The sequence below is a fragment of the Ipomoea nil genome, unplaced genomic scaffold, assembly GCF_001879475.1.
Source record: "Ipomoea nil cultivar Tokyo-kokei standard unplaced genomic scaffold, Asagao_1.1 scaffold0302, whole genome shotgun sequence".
NCBI lineage: Eukaryota > Viridiplantae > Streptophyta > Magnoliopsida > Solanales > Convolvulaceae > Ipomoea > Ipomoea nil.
Window position 1 is genome coordinate 3,490,489 of NW_017616730.1, and position 13,209 is coordinate 3,503,697.

The 13,209-nt window shown below is 37.1% G+C and overlaps 1 protein-coding gene across 2 annotated transcripts; it reads left to right on the forward strand.

Moving 5' to 3' along the window:
• Positions 1 to 503: 503 nt before the first annotated feature.
• On the forward strand, positions 504 to 4,884 carry LOC109163361 (U-box domain-containing protein 43-like). Of its 2 annotated transcripts, none has more exons than XM_019312123.1 (5): positions 504 to 1,310; positions 1,415 to 2,203; positions 2,285 to 2,591; positions 2,932 to 3,402; positions 3,536 to 4,884. In XM_019312123.1, the coding sequence occupies exons 1-5, from the start codon at positions 882 to 884 to the stop codon at positions 4,624 to 4,626; spliced, it is 3,087 nt and encodes a 1,028-aa protein (XP_019167668.1). In that variant the 5' UTR covers positions 504 to 881; the 3' UTR covers positions 4,627 to 4,884. The 2 variants fall into 2 exon arrangements, with proteins under 2 accessions (XP_019167668.1, XP_019167669.1); XM_019312124.1 differs by having other exon boundaries at positions 1,222 to 1,310; positions 1,422 to 2,203.
• Positions 4,885 to 13,209: the final 8,325 nt, after the last annotated feature.

Here is a 13,209-nt window from a genome sequence, read left to right on the forward strand (position 1 = left end):
ATTTGAGGCATATGTTTTAGTTTTATTAGTTGATTAATTAATTGGTAACTTATTGTGTGTTTTTATTATTTATTTACACTCTTAGGATATACATTTGCTAAGTTAATTGATTAGTTTTGAAATTTACAAAAATTAATAATCATTCTTTACTTCGTAATCTTGATTTTCGTCTTCATCTCTTAAATTTTAAAACATATATTCAATTAATCAGTAAAACAAATATCAATTTATTGTCAAAAAAGTGTGCACTAAATAGAATAATATTTATTTTTGTGTAATAGTTCACAAATCATAAGTTTTGCTCAGATTTACAAGTGCATGACGTGTGCAAAAATAAATCAAGATTTTTCAGTAATTTACAAATTAAAGCTATCCAAACATATATTTAAAAAAAAAAACATAAACGACATGGCGGCTGTTCATTTGCTCCGTTGAAGAAGATTAAGGCACTAATCATATCATGCAAAATCAACAATGGCCGCCCTAGAATTTGAGATTATAAACGAATTTTAAAGTAAGATATTCCAAAACGGTTGGATTATAAAAAGATAATCTGTTACGTAAGTAGGAGTGAAGTTCAAACTTCCAAGCCGATCGAATTGTCTGTACATACGCAAATGTGAATGCGTTTTCCAAGTATGGAAATTGTCGTGACGTAGAAAAACTCGGACAGGTCACAGGTGACGTCACTTAGTCGTCTTCCCGAAGAAGACCCTATGAAGGAAACCAAAGGTCTACTCGCGCGAGTTGCAGAAGTCAACCACTGCAGTAATGTCTTGCGCTTTTTTCTTCACATTCAATTGCGTATACGGTTGCGAAGTTTTCGGTCGGTTCAACGCGATCCTTGAATCATTGCACGCGGTTGACCTCGCCGGCGAATCATGTCAACGCTAGTTGTAGTGGAATCACTCCAGGGCTTGCTGTCGGAGTTCGCGGAAGCCGGCGACGAGCACCAGTACGCGTGGGAGAACGCGCGGCGGTTCTCGGGGTACGTGAAGCGGCTGCAGCTGGTGCTGGGGCAGCTGCTCCGGACGTTGAGGCCGGAGGCGGATGTTTCGGCGGCCGTGCAGACGTCGTTGAAAGGAATCGCCGGCGATCTCAGGCAGGGGGCGGAGGCGCTGGCGGTTTACAGGCGTAAGAGTAAGATTTTCGTGCTGATTAACTGTCAATCGCTGCGCGCGTCGCTTCAAGAGCGCACGTTAGCCATCGGCGGGTGGTTGGCGCTGCTCGACTCCGCTCTCGCCGCCATTCCCGATCTTCAGAAGAAGATTGCCGATCTTTCTAGAGAAATGAAGCAAGCTCAATTCAAAGTAATCTCTCTCTTTCTCTCTATGCATTTTGTTATTTTTGTTTTCTTTATTATGTATGTTACATGTTTGCATTTATGCATAGCTGAAATTGTGAAATGGTTAAGGTGACAGAGAATGAGGAGAGAGTGTGCAGAACCCTGCAGAAAGAGGGGCAGAGAAAGCAAACCTGCAAGGCAGTGCAGAGTGCAATAGTGATGGATTTAGCCAGAGCCCTAGGAATTGATCTGAGTAACTATTCGGAGTTAATAGAGGAAGTTAAGCAACTGAAAAACGATTTAGGGAGCTCGAATTCGATCTCAGAAAGGAGGATTTTAATGTCCCTGGAGAAAATTGTGGATAACTGGTCACTTCACCTTGACATCCTCACTCTCAACTTGGATCTCGACTTTGAAGATGAAGCTCACATTTCACCCTTCAAGAACTTCTTATGCCCCTTGACTAAGGAGGTCATGAGGGATCCGGTGGTGTTGGAGTCTTCCCAAACATATGAGCGAACTGCCATTCAGTATTGGTTCGAGAGGTGTTTGGAAGATGGCCGTGATCCTACTTGCCCCGTTACTGGACTAGTCCTCAAGTCCTTGGAGCTCAAACCAAACATCGGATTGGCTGGAGCAATCGAGGAATGGGTTAATAGGAATGTCGATATCCAGATTAAGTCTGCTGTGCAGTGTTTGAGCGAGGATCCTCCTGCTGTGAATTTGGTTGAGCGGGCATTGGACAGCTTGTATAAGATCTCTGAAGAGCATCCGTCCAGTAGATGTAGAATCCGGGATGCTGGAATTGTCCCCCTCGTTGTTAAGCTGCTTAAAAATTCCTCGAAGAGTATAGGATCTTTGCTGAGGAGTAAAGCTTTCATGGCCTTGCTTACCATGTGCAAGGACGACGAATGCAAGGTGATTTTCTTAGTCTCTTACTCGAATTTCATCAAATTGTTAAAATCATTACTTGACATTAAAGTTGGTAATTTCTTTCAGAAGATAATGCTCGAAGAGGGGACTAGTAGGTTGGCTATACACGGCCTGATTGGGAGTTCAGACAAAGAGAAGGAATACGCGACAAGATTGTTACTTGAATTCTGTAACGATGAAGCTTACTGTAGACGAGCTGCTTCAGAAAAAGGGGCATTGGTTCTTCTGTCGGGAATGGCAGATGATCTCGAGAATCCTTCGTTATCTCACTTAGCTGAGAATGTGCTAAAGAGGATGGAAAATGTGGAGGATAATATAAAGCATTTAGCTGCAGCAGGACGATTTGATCCTTTAATAAAACGCTTGTGTGAAGGTATGTCTCGGATGCTACCTCCCCTACGAGAAATTATAAATGAACAGATCATATCGCTATTGCCATTTTTGTACAGTTCCATGACTCCATCCACCATTTTTGAGCAAAACTTCTTGAAGCAAAAATGTGTGTGTTAATAAATTTCCAGCCTTCACCAACTGCTCAAGTGGCACTACTCTGAGTCTGTTTGGCAGAGCTTATTTTAAGCTACTAATAAGCTATAAGCTCTGCTCCCAAAATAAGCTAGTGCCTTAAAATAAGAGCTTATTTTGGAACGCTACCTTATGTCAATTCTTTATCTTCTTGTTAATGCATTCTAACAAGCCACGTATTTGGCCAGGCCCTGATGATGTGAAAGTTGAGATGGCGTCTATTGTTGGCGAAATGACCTTGGCAAATAGGAGTAAAGAACAGATTGCTCGTCAGGGAGCTAAAACGCTTGTTGAATTGTTAGCAAAGCCAGAAGGAAGAATAGCGAGTCTGAAAGCTCTGTACAATCTGTCAAGCTTGGATGACAACGCCACCCTCCTTGTTGATTCCGGGGTGCTTCCATCTCTTACAGAAATTCTTTTCGAAAACCAGGTTGCATTGCCCGAGTTGAAGGAGTTGGCTGCATCAATCTTGGCAAACTTAGTGTCAACTCCCGGACACTGGGAATTAGCATCTGCTGATAGAGCGGGCAATACAATGCAGTCTGAATCAATGGTTTTTGAGCTCACGAGTCTCCTTCCACTTCCACTTTCAACTCCTCGATGCCAAGCATCTCTTCTCCAGATTCTGTGTGGCATAGTGTCCTCTCCCCAGGCCTCAGGTATTCCCGATTGACTACTTTGGTTGGTTACCATTATACGTTTTCAAGCTTGTGAAACGATCTAGTCCATTCGATATTGAATCTTGTACATTTGATTTTATTCATGATTTGTACATTTGTATATGTTGTGCAGAATCCACTACAGCTCATATAAAAGCTGGAGATGGTATCAAAGTGATAATAAAATTTCTTGAACACCGCGACGTTGATTGCAGAATATATGCTTTCAGGCTAGCTAGGGTCCTTTCCGAGAGGCTAAGCGTAGATTTCACCAATGAATTTAGACCTTCTAACAAGCTTCCAATGCTTAGAGAGAAAATAATTGACAATCAATCTACGGATGGGGAAAGATCAGATGCAGCCTGCATTCTTGCGAATCTCGCCCTCTCTGAGAATGAAGTGAGAACAATTTTGGACGATTCTTTCGTGGGATGGACCGTTTCGAAACTTAAAGATCAGCAGCAAAGGTTGCAGTCAAGTATGGAAGAAGGGCTGCTTGGGCTATTGTTACATTACACTAGAAGTGCAGGTCTGCAATCTATGAGTGTCATCAAAGAAAATCGCCTCATGACAATTTTCCGGGACCAGCTCATTGTTAATCCCAGGCCGAGATTGAAAGAGCTAGCTTCCATTGGTTTGAAGAACCTGTCGGAAATCGGACAAGAACTTGCTGGGAAAGGGGACTTGGAACCCCGGCATCCAAAAGGGCTGTGCTCTCCGTTGGCACTCATTTGTGGGGGTTCCAAGTCGCCTTCTTCGTGCCCCATCCACAATGCCCCTTGTGGAGACGACAGTCAATTTTGCTTGTTAAGGAGCAACTGTGTGAAGCCTCTTGTGGACTCCATCACTGATAAGGACACCAGTGTCCAAATCGCAGCACTGGAAGCTCTTTCCACTCTATTGTTGGATACCTCTAGTGGCTCTAAGCGGGCTATTGAGGAGCTCGAACGCCTCGGTGTGGTGAGCTCTGTGGTTTCGCTCTTCACACAAGCTCGACCAGGGGAGCTTCAAGAGAGGACTATTTGGATGGTCGAAAGGATCCTGAGAGTCGAGAGCTTTACTCAACAGCATTCGCTAAACCAGTCCCTGGTTAAAGCTTTGGTGGATGCATTTAAGCATGGGAACGCCATCACAAAGAGGCACGCGCAAGACGCTCTTACTAACCTGAAGCAAATATCCGGGACCAGTGGAAAGACATCGAGCCAAAACCGGGGAAGGAGGTAGCGATTAGCACCTCGAGACTTGACAGAGAACTTGTGCATCAGTTCACCAAGTAACTCTCTTATCCTTCTCTAAATGTTTCACTTATTCATTGATTGTTCAAAGTATATTCCCAAATCCCAAATCATAAAACTTCAGGTTTCTGTAAATGTCTGACAAAACGATTTCAACTATGACAGTTATACTTTAGTACAGGATGCATTTTAATGACTAATTCAGTAGATTGTGGTGGTGATCGAAATGTTGCTTTCCTTTCCTTAATGATAACCTCGTCTTGTATGTTTGGAACTTCTGTCCTAAAATGTTGGAATACTATGTAGCTATTGCATTTACAGTTGTGTTTAACATGTAACTGTCTTACCGGTACACTTGTGATAAACAAGATATCACACCAGGAAAAAGAAATACATAGCAGTGGTCTAGAACGTTTTGATGAAAATCAAGATAAATGTTTGAATTCATGAATGTAAAGAACTTCAGACAGGATGGTAGGTGCCGGGTCATTGCGTGCCTTGGATAAATTGGCTTAAGGTCTTTGGTTTAGTCTAATGGAGCAAACTTATTTGGGGTGGCATGGGATTTGTGAAGGTTACTAAACATGTGTGTCTTAAGGTTGGAAAACATGGAAGGTTGAGTGCCATAATGCTGCCAAAAGCTAAGTGGTTGTAATTTCGACCAAAAGCTTCATAGTAGTTTATAAAGAATTATTGAAAAGATTACCGATTACATCCTAATATCAAGAGTTATCAATTTCCCAACACCAACACCAACTCTAGTAGAAATAGAACCTCGCACCTTGTAATAGTCAGTGAAGTTAAACTATTAACTTTTTTTGGATTGGTCAACCAGTTGAGTTTTGTTTCATGAGTAAGCAACAGACTTACTAACACTAAGGCCCTGTTTGGTAAAACATTGGCCTATAGGTCAATTTTGGCTTATTTGACCACTATTAATTGTTTGATTTAGTTAAAATATCAAATATAAGTGTTTGGTTAATTAGCTTTTTGCAACTCCAAAATGCTAAAATTCAAAAAACTACTCCAAGCAACTTTCTTCAATTAGCTTTTTGAAAAAAAAATTATACCAAACAGCTATCAGCTAACAGCTAATTTACCAAACATTTTTCTACAACAGCTAATGTTATCAACTAGTTATACACTTATACCCTCTGATTAACAAAATTAGCTAACAGCTAACAGTCATTTACCAAACAGGGCCTAAGAGTGGGCAATAATGTTGGGGTGGTGTGGGAGTTTGTGGAGGTGACAAATTACAGCATTAAGGTTGGAACACATGAAAGTTGAATCCCATAATGCTTCCAAAAGCTAGGGTGTAATTTAGACCTTAAACTCCGATCTAGTTTGTAAAGAATTATTAAAAGGATTGCACCCCAATCTCAAAAGTTATAGATTTCCGAACACTAACACCAATTCTATACCCTCTACTTGGTAGAAATCAAACCTTGCACCCTGTAATTGCCAGCGAAACTAAACTATTAACTTCTTTGAATTGGTCAATCAATTCAACTATGTTTTAAGGGTAATGAAGTGACTTACTGATACATAGAGTGGGCAATAAAGTTGGGGTGGCGTGGGAGTTTGCGGAGGTTACTTAGTACAGCATTAAGGTTGGAACACATGAATGTTGAATCCCATAATGTTGCCAAAAGCTAAATGGTTGTAATTTCGACCTTAAGCTCCAAGTAATTTATAAAGAATTACTAAAAGGATTACACCCTAATATCAAGAGTTATCAATTTCTCAACTCCATGCCTTTCACTTGGTATAAATAGAACCTCGCACCCTGTAACAGTCAACGAAATTAAACTATTACGGAGTAACTTTTTTGGATTGGTCAACCAGTTGAGTTTTGTTTTGTCTTGTATGTTTGGAACTTTTGTCCTAAAATGTTGGAATACTATGCAGCTATGGCATTTACAGTTGTGTTTAACATGGAACTGGCTTACCGGTACACTCGTGATAAACATGATATCACACCAGGAAAAAGAAATACATAGTAGTGGTCTAGAACTTTTTTATGAAAATTAAGATCAATGTTTGAATTCATTGAATGTAGAGAACTTCAGACAGCATAGTAGGTTCCGGGTCATTGCCGCCTTGGATAAATTGGCTTAAGGTCTTTGGTTTAGTTAAGGAACAAACTTATATGGGATTTGTGAAGGTTACTAAACATGTGTCTTTAAGGTTGGAACACATGAAGGTTGAATGCCATAATGCTTCAAGGTTGGAACACATGAAGGTTGAATGCCATAATGCTTCCAAAAGTTAAAGGTGAGCTGTAATTTCGACCTTAAGTTCTGATATTGTTTATAAAGAATTACTAAAACGATTACACTCCAATTGTAAAAGTTACAAATTCCTCAACACTAATATCAGAAATAGAACATTGCACCTATAACTGTCAGCGAAGCTAAACTATTAACTTTTTTGGATTGGTCAACCAGTTAAGTTGTATTTTAGGATTAAGTAATTGACTTATTGACACTAAGTGTGGGCAATAAAGTTGGGTTGGCGTGGGACTATGGGAGTTTGTGGAGGTGACTAATTAAGTACATCATTAAAGTTGGAACACATGAAAGTTAAATCCCATAATGCTTGCAAAAGTTAAGGTGAGTTGTAATTGCGACCTTAAGCTCCATAGTAGTTTATAAAGAATGAAAAATATTATATGTACTTCCAAATTTTACTCACACATTTAAAATTTTAATGTAGACACATTTACAAGGATTCACGTGAAGAAAATAGCCTATAAAGCCCGCCACATAGGAGTAAATTTGATGGAGTAAGATTTAGGAACTCATAAAGAATTACTAAAAGGATTACACCCTAATATCAAGAGTTATCAATTTCCCAACACCAACACCAACACCAACTCCATATCTTCCATTCTTCCACTTGATAGAAATAGAATCTCCACCCTATAATAGTCAGCGAAGTTAAACTATTAACTTTTTTAGATTGGTCAACCAGTTGAGTTTTGTTTCCACTTAGTAGAAATAGAACCCCACACCTTGTAACAGTCAACAAAATTAAACTATTAACTTTTTTGGATTGGTCAACCAGTTGAGTTTTGTTTCGGGAGTAAGCAACTGACTTACTAACACTAAGAGCGGGCAATAATGTTGGGGTGGTGTGGGAGTTTGTGGAGGTGACAAATTACATCATTAAGGTTGGAACATATGAAAGTTGAATCCCATAATGTTTTCAAAAGCTAAGGTGAGTTGTAATTTGGACCTTAAACTCCGGTCTAGTTTACAAAGAATTATTAAAAGGATTGCACCCCAATCTCAAAAGTTACAGATTTCCGAACACTAACATCAATTCCATACCCTCCACTTGGTAGAAATCGAATCTTGCACTTTATAATTGCCAGCGAAACTAAACTATTAACTTCTTTGAATTATTGGTCAATCAATTCAACTATGTTTTAAGGTTAATGAACCGACTTATTGATACATATAGTGGGCAATAAAGTTGGGGTGGGTAGGCAATAAAATTCTTAAGTACAGCATTAAGGTTGGAAGTTGGAACACATGAACGTTGAATCCCATAATAATGCTTGCAAAAGCTAAGGTGAGTTGTAATTTAGACCTTAACCTCCACTTGAGTTTATGGAGAACCCCATAATTGGGTTTAAAAGGGGGATCCAACTGCCAACAGACAGTCCAAATGCACATGGAACCCCCCTATTGGTGGTTGAATCTGATAGAGCAGAACCAGAGAATTTGAAGTAACAGTACTAGGAAGCTTTAGCCTTGTTTTGTCTTGTTACTCAACGGCTCAAATAGTGATGATGGATTGACAGGAACAAATGAGGGAACTTGGGTTTTCCCAGTACTTCACTGCAGTGAATTCAGTAGTCCCAAACCACCCCAAGAAGCAAACCATGATGTTTTTGTTTTTGCTTTTGCTTTTGTTTGGTGCTCCAAGTAAAGAAAGTGGATTGAAATGTGTGTTTTGGGTTGCTCATAAATAAGTGTAGCTAGGCTCTGTGGGTGTCATTTAAAGTGAATTTACTACACCCCCAACTTGCCCCATATAAACTGCCCCCCACACCTCAGTTGTGTGTCCATGCAATCATTATATTATTTATATCGTGAACCAGGGTCTACAGTGCACTGTGAATCCTGGTCCAATACACAGAATCATGTTCATAATTCACATACACATAAATGGCAAATTATTGCGTGGACTATAACAAAAGTACATTTTTAATATACTAAATGTACATTATTTGTGTACTGAATGTACATTATATAATATAATGTACACTCAGTACACAAATAATTTACATTACCTGAATACAATATACATTTTTAATATATTAAAAGTACATTATTTTTGTACTGAATGTACATTATTTTACAGTGTACAAAATATGGTCCACACAACTTGTGTGGATCATGATCCACACAATAATGATTGCACATAAATACGATATAATGAACATGAATTATGTGTATTATATAGCTAAGGATACATACACACTTAACATAATACACAGAATTCATGTTTATTATGTCGTGTTTATGTGTATTATGAACATGAATTTTGTGTATTCGACAAAGGTTCACAGTGAAATTTTTTTTTTGCACTGTGAATCCTGGTCCACGATATAAATTGGCGTGTCCATGGTTCCCAGAAAGGACAGTACTCTCCTGAACACACAGACTGAAAAATCTTTGCCCCATCAATCCTCAAGGATTCAATAAACTGTGGCCTGCCTTCACCCCACACAGGACCATTTAAGTCTTGTCTGTCGGTTTTGGACAATCTCTTCCTCTCCCCCTTTCAGATCTTGCCACTTTTTTTTGCACCATGCAAACATGGACAATCTGTAAAGTTTCTTTAATTACATTGCACTTCAATCTCTGCCCTTGCCCTAGAACTTTGGTGGATGGGGTAAATCTTGAATTTACATCTCCCAAAAGTGATTGTAAGGGTCAATTCTAGACCTCCCTTTGATAAGAATTGAACCGTTTTACTCTACATCGAAGTAAATCTTGAGAGACTTGTGCCCCCATTCATCGAACTTTAGTGAGAGGGTAAATCCTGAGATTGTTAGATATATTAAAATATAATATATCTATATATCTGAAAGAAAGATGAATATAAAGAAAATGAAAGAACAATCAATTAAAAAACTTTGATGAGGATTACAATGCAATCAACATGCTATTAATAGTAGAGTTTTACTATATGTACTCCCAAATTTTACTATGACACTTTTATTCTTCTCTCAAAAGGTTGAATCCCCGATCTTAAGAGCCTCGCACACTCCGACCCGACAGAGCATGTGGAAGGATGTAAATCACGGTGGCTCAATGGTTCAGCAGACAGTGCCAAATGTCGGTGTGCACAAGGAATCTGCCCACTTTGGACATAATTTGCAAATTATGCCTTGGAAACGTGTTCACCGTGAATGGTGAACACAAGTCCAAACGACGTCGTTTTTACGCAAAAAAAAATAATAATAATAATAATAATAAATAAATAAAAATTAAAAAAATCGCGGATGTGGAGTTAACGGCGCGCGTTTGATCAAATAATGAATTTTCTGTTATGAGATTATGAATGTAATGAAAATTCATAATCTCATAACAGAAAATTCATAATCACATAAAAGTAAAATATTTATTAAATTATGAATTTTCTGTTATGAGATTATGAATGTAATGTAGATTCATAATCTCATAACAGAAAAATCATAATTTCATAACAGAAAATTCATAATCTCATAACAGAAAATTCATAATCTCATAACTGAAAATTCATAATCTCATAACTGAAAATTCATAATCTTATAACAGAAAATTCATAATCTCATGGTTCCAAAGTGAATGTGTAGGCATGGTTCCAAAGTGAATGTGCAGGCATGGATTCATAATTTATGAATGTCCGTGATTTCAGACGGGAATGTGTAGGCATGGTTCCAAAGTGAATGTGCAGGCATGAATTCATAATTTTTGAATGTCCGAAATCATTGCTCACCTCAAATTAAAGTAAAATCGGGAAATGTGAAAATGAAGAAGAAAAGTCACGCAATTAATTAAGAAAAAAAAAAAAAAACGGTATACTAACACCGTTGGAACCGTGTTCACCATTCATGGTGAACACGGTTCCATGGCATAACGATTGGGACATAATTCCTACACTGCCACTAAAGTGGACATAACACTTTTACTCCATAATATGACAAGCAATGATAGATTATTTTCATCATATGAGTCCTAGTAAAAATGTCTATGTCAAGAATTTAATAATATGAATGAAAATGAGAGTTTATATAGTAAAAGTGTCTATGTCAAGAATTTAATAATAGTTATGATTCTAACTCCCTTTCCTATACTAACTAACCACTAAAGTCACTCATCACACTACTAAAATTAATAACCAATTGGTTTAATTATAATAATAATAATAATATTATTATTATTATTATATCATAGTTGCTTTTCAAGTTTCAACAGACAACAATCATTAGGTTTTTGAAATGCTTTTGGTAAGAATTGAACCTTTCACTCCTAGAGACTCATGCCCCTATTCTTGGGGACTTTAATGGAGGAGATAAATCTCAAAATATTCTTCAACAATTTACAGGTTTTCAAAACATTTTTCTATAAGAATTGAATCCTCCACGTCGCTACCATAAATGCAAAACTATTAGTTGTTTCGATTTGTTTACAATATGCAAACTGAAATTTTTTTATTGAGTATTGACTCTCGAATTTTAATAAGAATTTGTATTGAGTATTGAATTTGTGATTTCAATGACTCAAATATAATGTTACCTCGACTTTGTTGTACAACATAGCAATAAAAAATAAATAAAAAAATCAGAGTTGTTTAATTGCATAACGGAGATCTGTACTGTGTGGAAATCAGAAATTGCTAAAAAAAAAAAAAACAAAAAAAAAAGTTATAGAACAAGAGGGAATAAGAATACGTGAATAACATTGGTCCAAGGATATTTAGAATCATACCCACCACACAACTATAATTCTCACATGGAAATCTAATCCGCATTTATCTGAACGCTTCATTTTAATTTACTCTAATTAAAATATAGCATTTAATATTCATATTAAATGTAAATTAATTTAAATTAAGTTCTTGTGGCTAAAGACCTTATGGTCAAGCGCCGTATGAAGTGATTCTTCCAAATTGGAGGTCATGCGTTCGTCTTTTAGTGGAGGCGATATTGACTCGTTGACCTTTAATAGATGTTCATATTTTTTTTATATATAGAAATCGAAAATACTAGCAGATAGTATGTACAATTTAAATTCTATTCACTTGTAATAGTGATGAGTCTGATAAAAAAAATATTGACAAGAATTGAACTCGTGATTTCGTCCACGTTTAAAATTCATTCCATGTTCGTTTTACATTTTCTTCTCCCTTTATTACTTACTTCCCAATGAACTTTTCCTTTTATAATCCCCAACGCGCTTGCTCTCTTTGGAACTTCAACTACAAGACTTCTAACGAATCAAATCACTCTCAGCGACAGTGTGAGAACAACTTCTCAAAATGAGAGGGATTCCTTATACGCAGTAAGTAAAGGTCTAGTCTTTGTGGTTCATGTTCAATTGAGTTATCATGATTTACATCCTCCTAAATACTTTGTCGGATCAGAATGTAGGGATCCTTAGGATTAGGTTCAACCTTTTGGAAGAACGAATCAAATCACTCTTTCTTTAATTTTCGCATTCCCTTTTCTCTCTTCATTATTATTTTTTTATCGTCTTTTTGCACTTATATTGGACCACCATAGACTATAAATTGACAGTTCACACGCTTTTTTATATGCATTAAATCTTAAAATGTATATAAAAAAAAGTAATTTTTTTAACTTTTTTGGGGTGAGAAACACACCGTCTTGACAATGACTATCTAATCATTCTAAATTTGGCTCCTCTCGTATCAATTTGAAGGAACTCATTCATCTCGTCGGGTGAATCCTTCAAAATCTTAGTCCCCAAGTGACTGTTTAGAGTAATTTTTAAGAGTTAATTCCACCGGAGGTCCCTTGTCTTTGGTGGCAATTCCAAATTTAGTCCCAGACTATTATTTTTGTCATTTTAATCCTAGACTATCATTTTTTGGACACTTTTAGTCATTCTCATGATTTTTTTCTATTTTTAGTAAGGACATTTTTGTCTCTTCATATTTTTCTTTTGTTATTTTTTTTTTGTTTCAACCAGTTTAATTGGTTTAGGACTTTACTAAAAATTTGGGCAAATTATATTATGCACCGCGGTGCATAATCGATTATGCACCGCGCGTCTTTTTTTTTTAAATGAAAATTAACAGTGTTTATTTCCGCCGTTTCACACCCTTTTGCAAAAAGTAACTCTGTTATTCAGTGTCATTTTGTATACACTGCAGTTTCAGTTGAACACAACTACAGTTTCATTTCGATATAACTATAGTTTCATTCGATATTTATAGACTTAAATATGTGAAAATGTTATTTAATTTTATTTTATATACACTATAGTTTTATTAAAACACAACTACATGATCATTTTGATATAATTACAGCTTCATTGTACAATATACA

Excerpts from the sequence above, each read along its gene's own strand:
- LOC109163361 (XM_019312123.1), top strand. The coding sequence starts at position 882 with ATGTCAACGCTAGTTGTAGTGGAATCACTCCAGGGCTTGCTGTCGGAG. Across the intron at positions 2,204-2,284 it reads GCAAGGACGACGAATGCAAG|AAGATAATGCTCGAAGAGGG; the intron begins GTGATTTTCTTA and ends AATTTCTTTCAG. Across the intron at positions 3,403-3,535 it reads GTCCTCTCCCCAGGCCTCAG|AATCCACTACAGCTCATATA; the intron begins GTATTCCCGATT and ends TATGTTGTGCAG.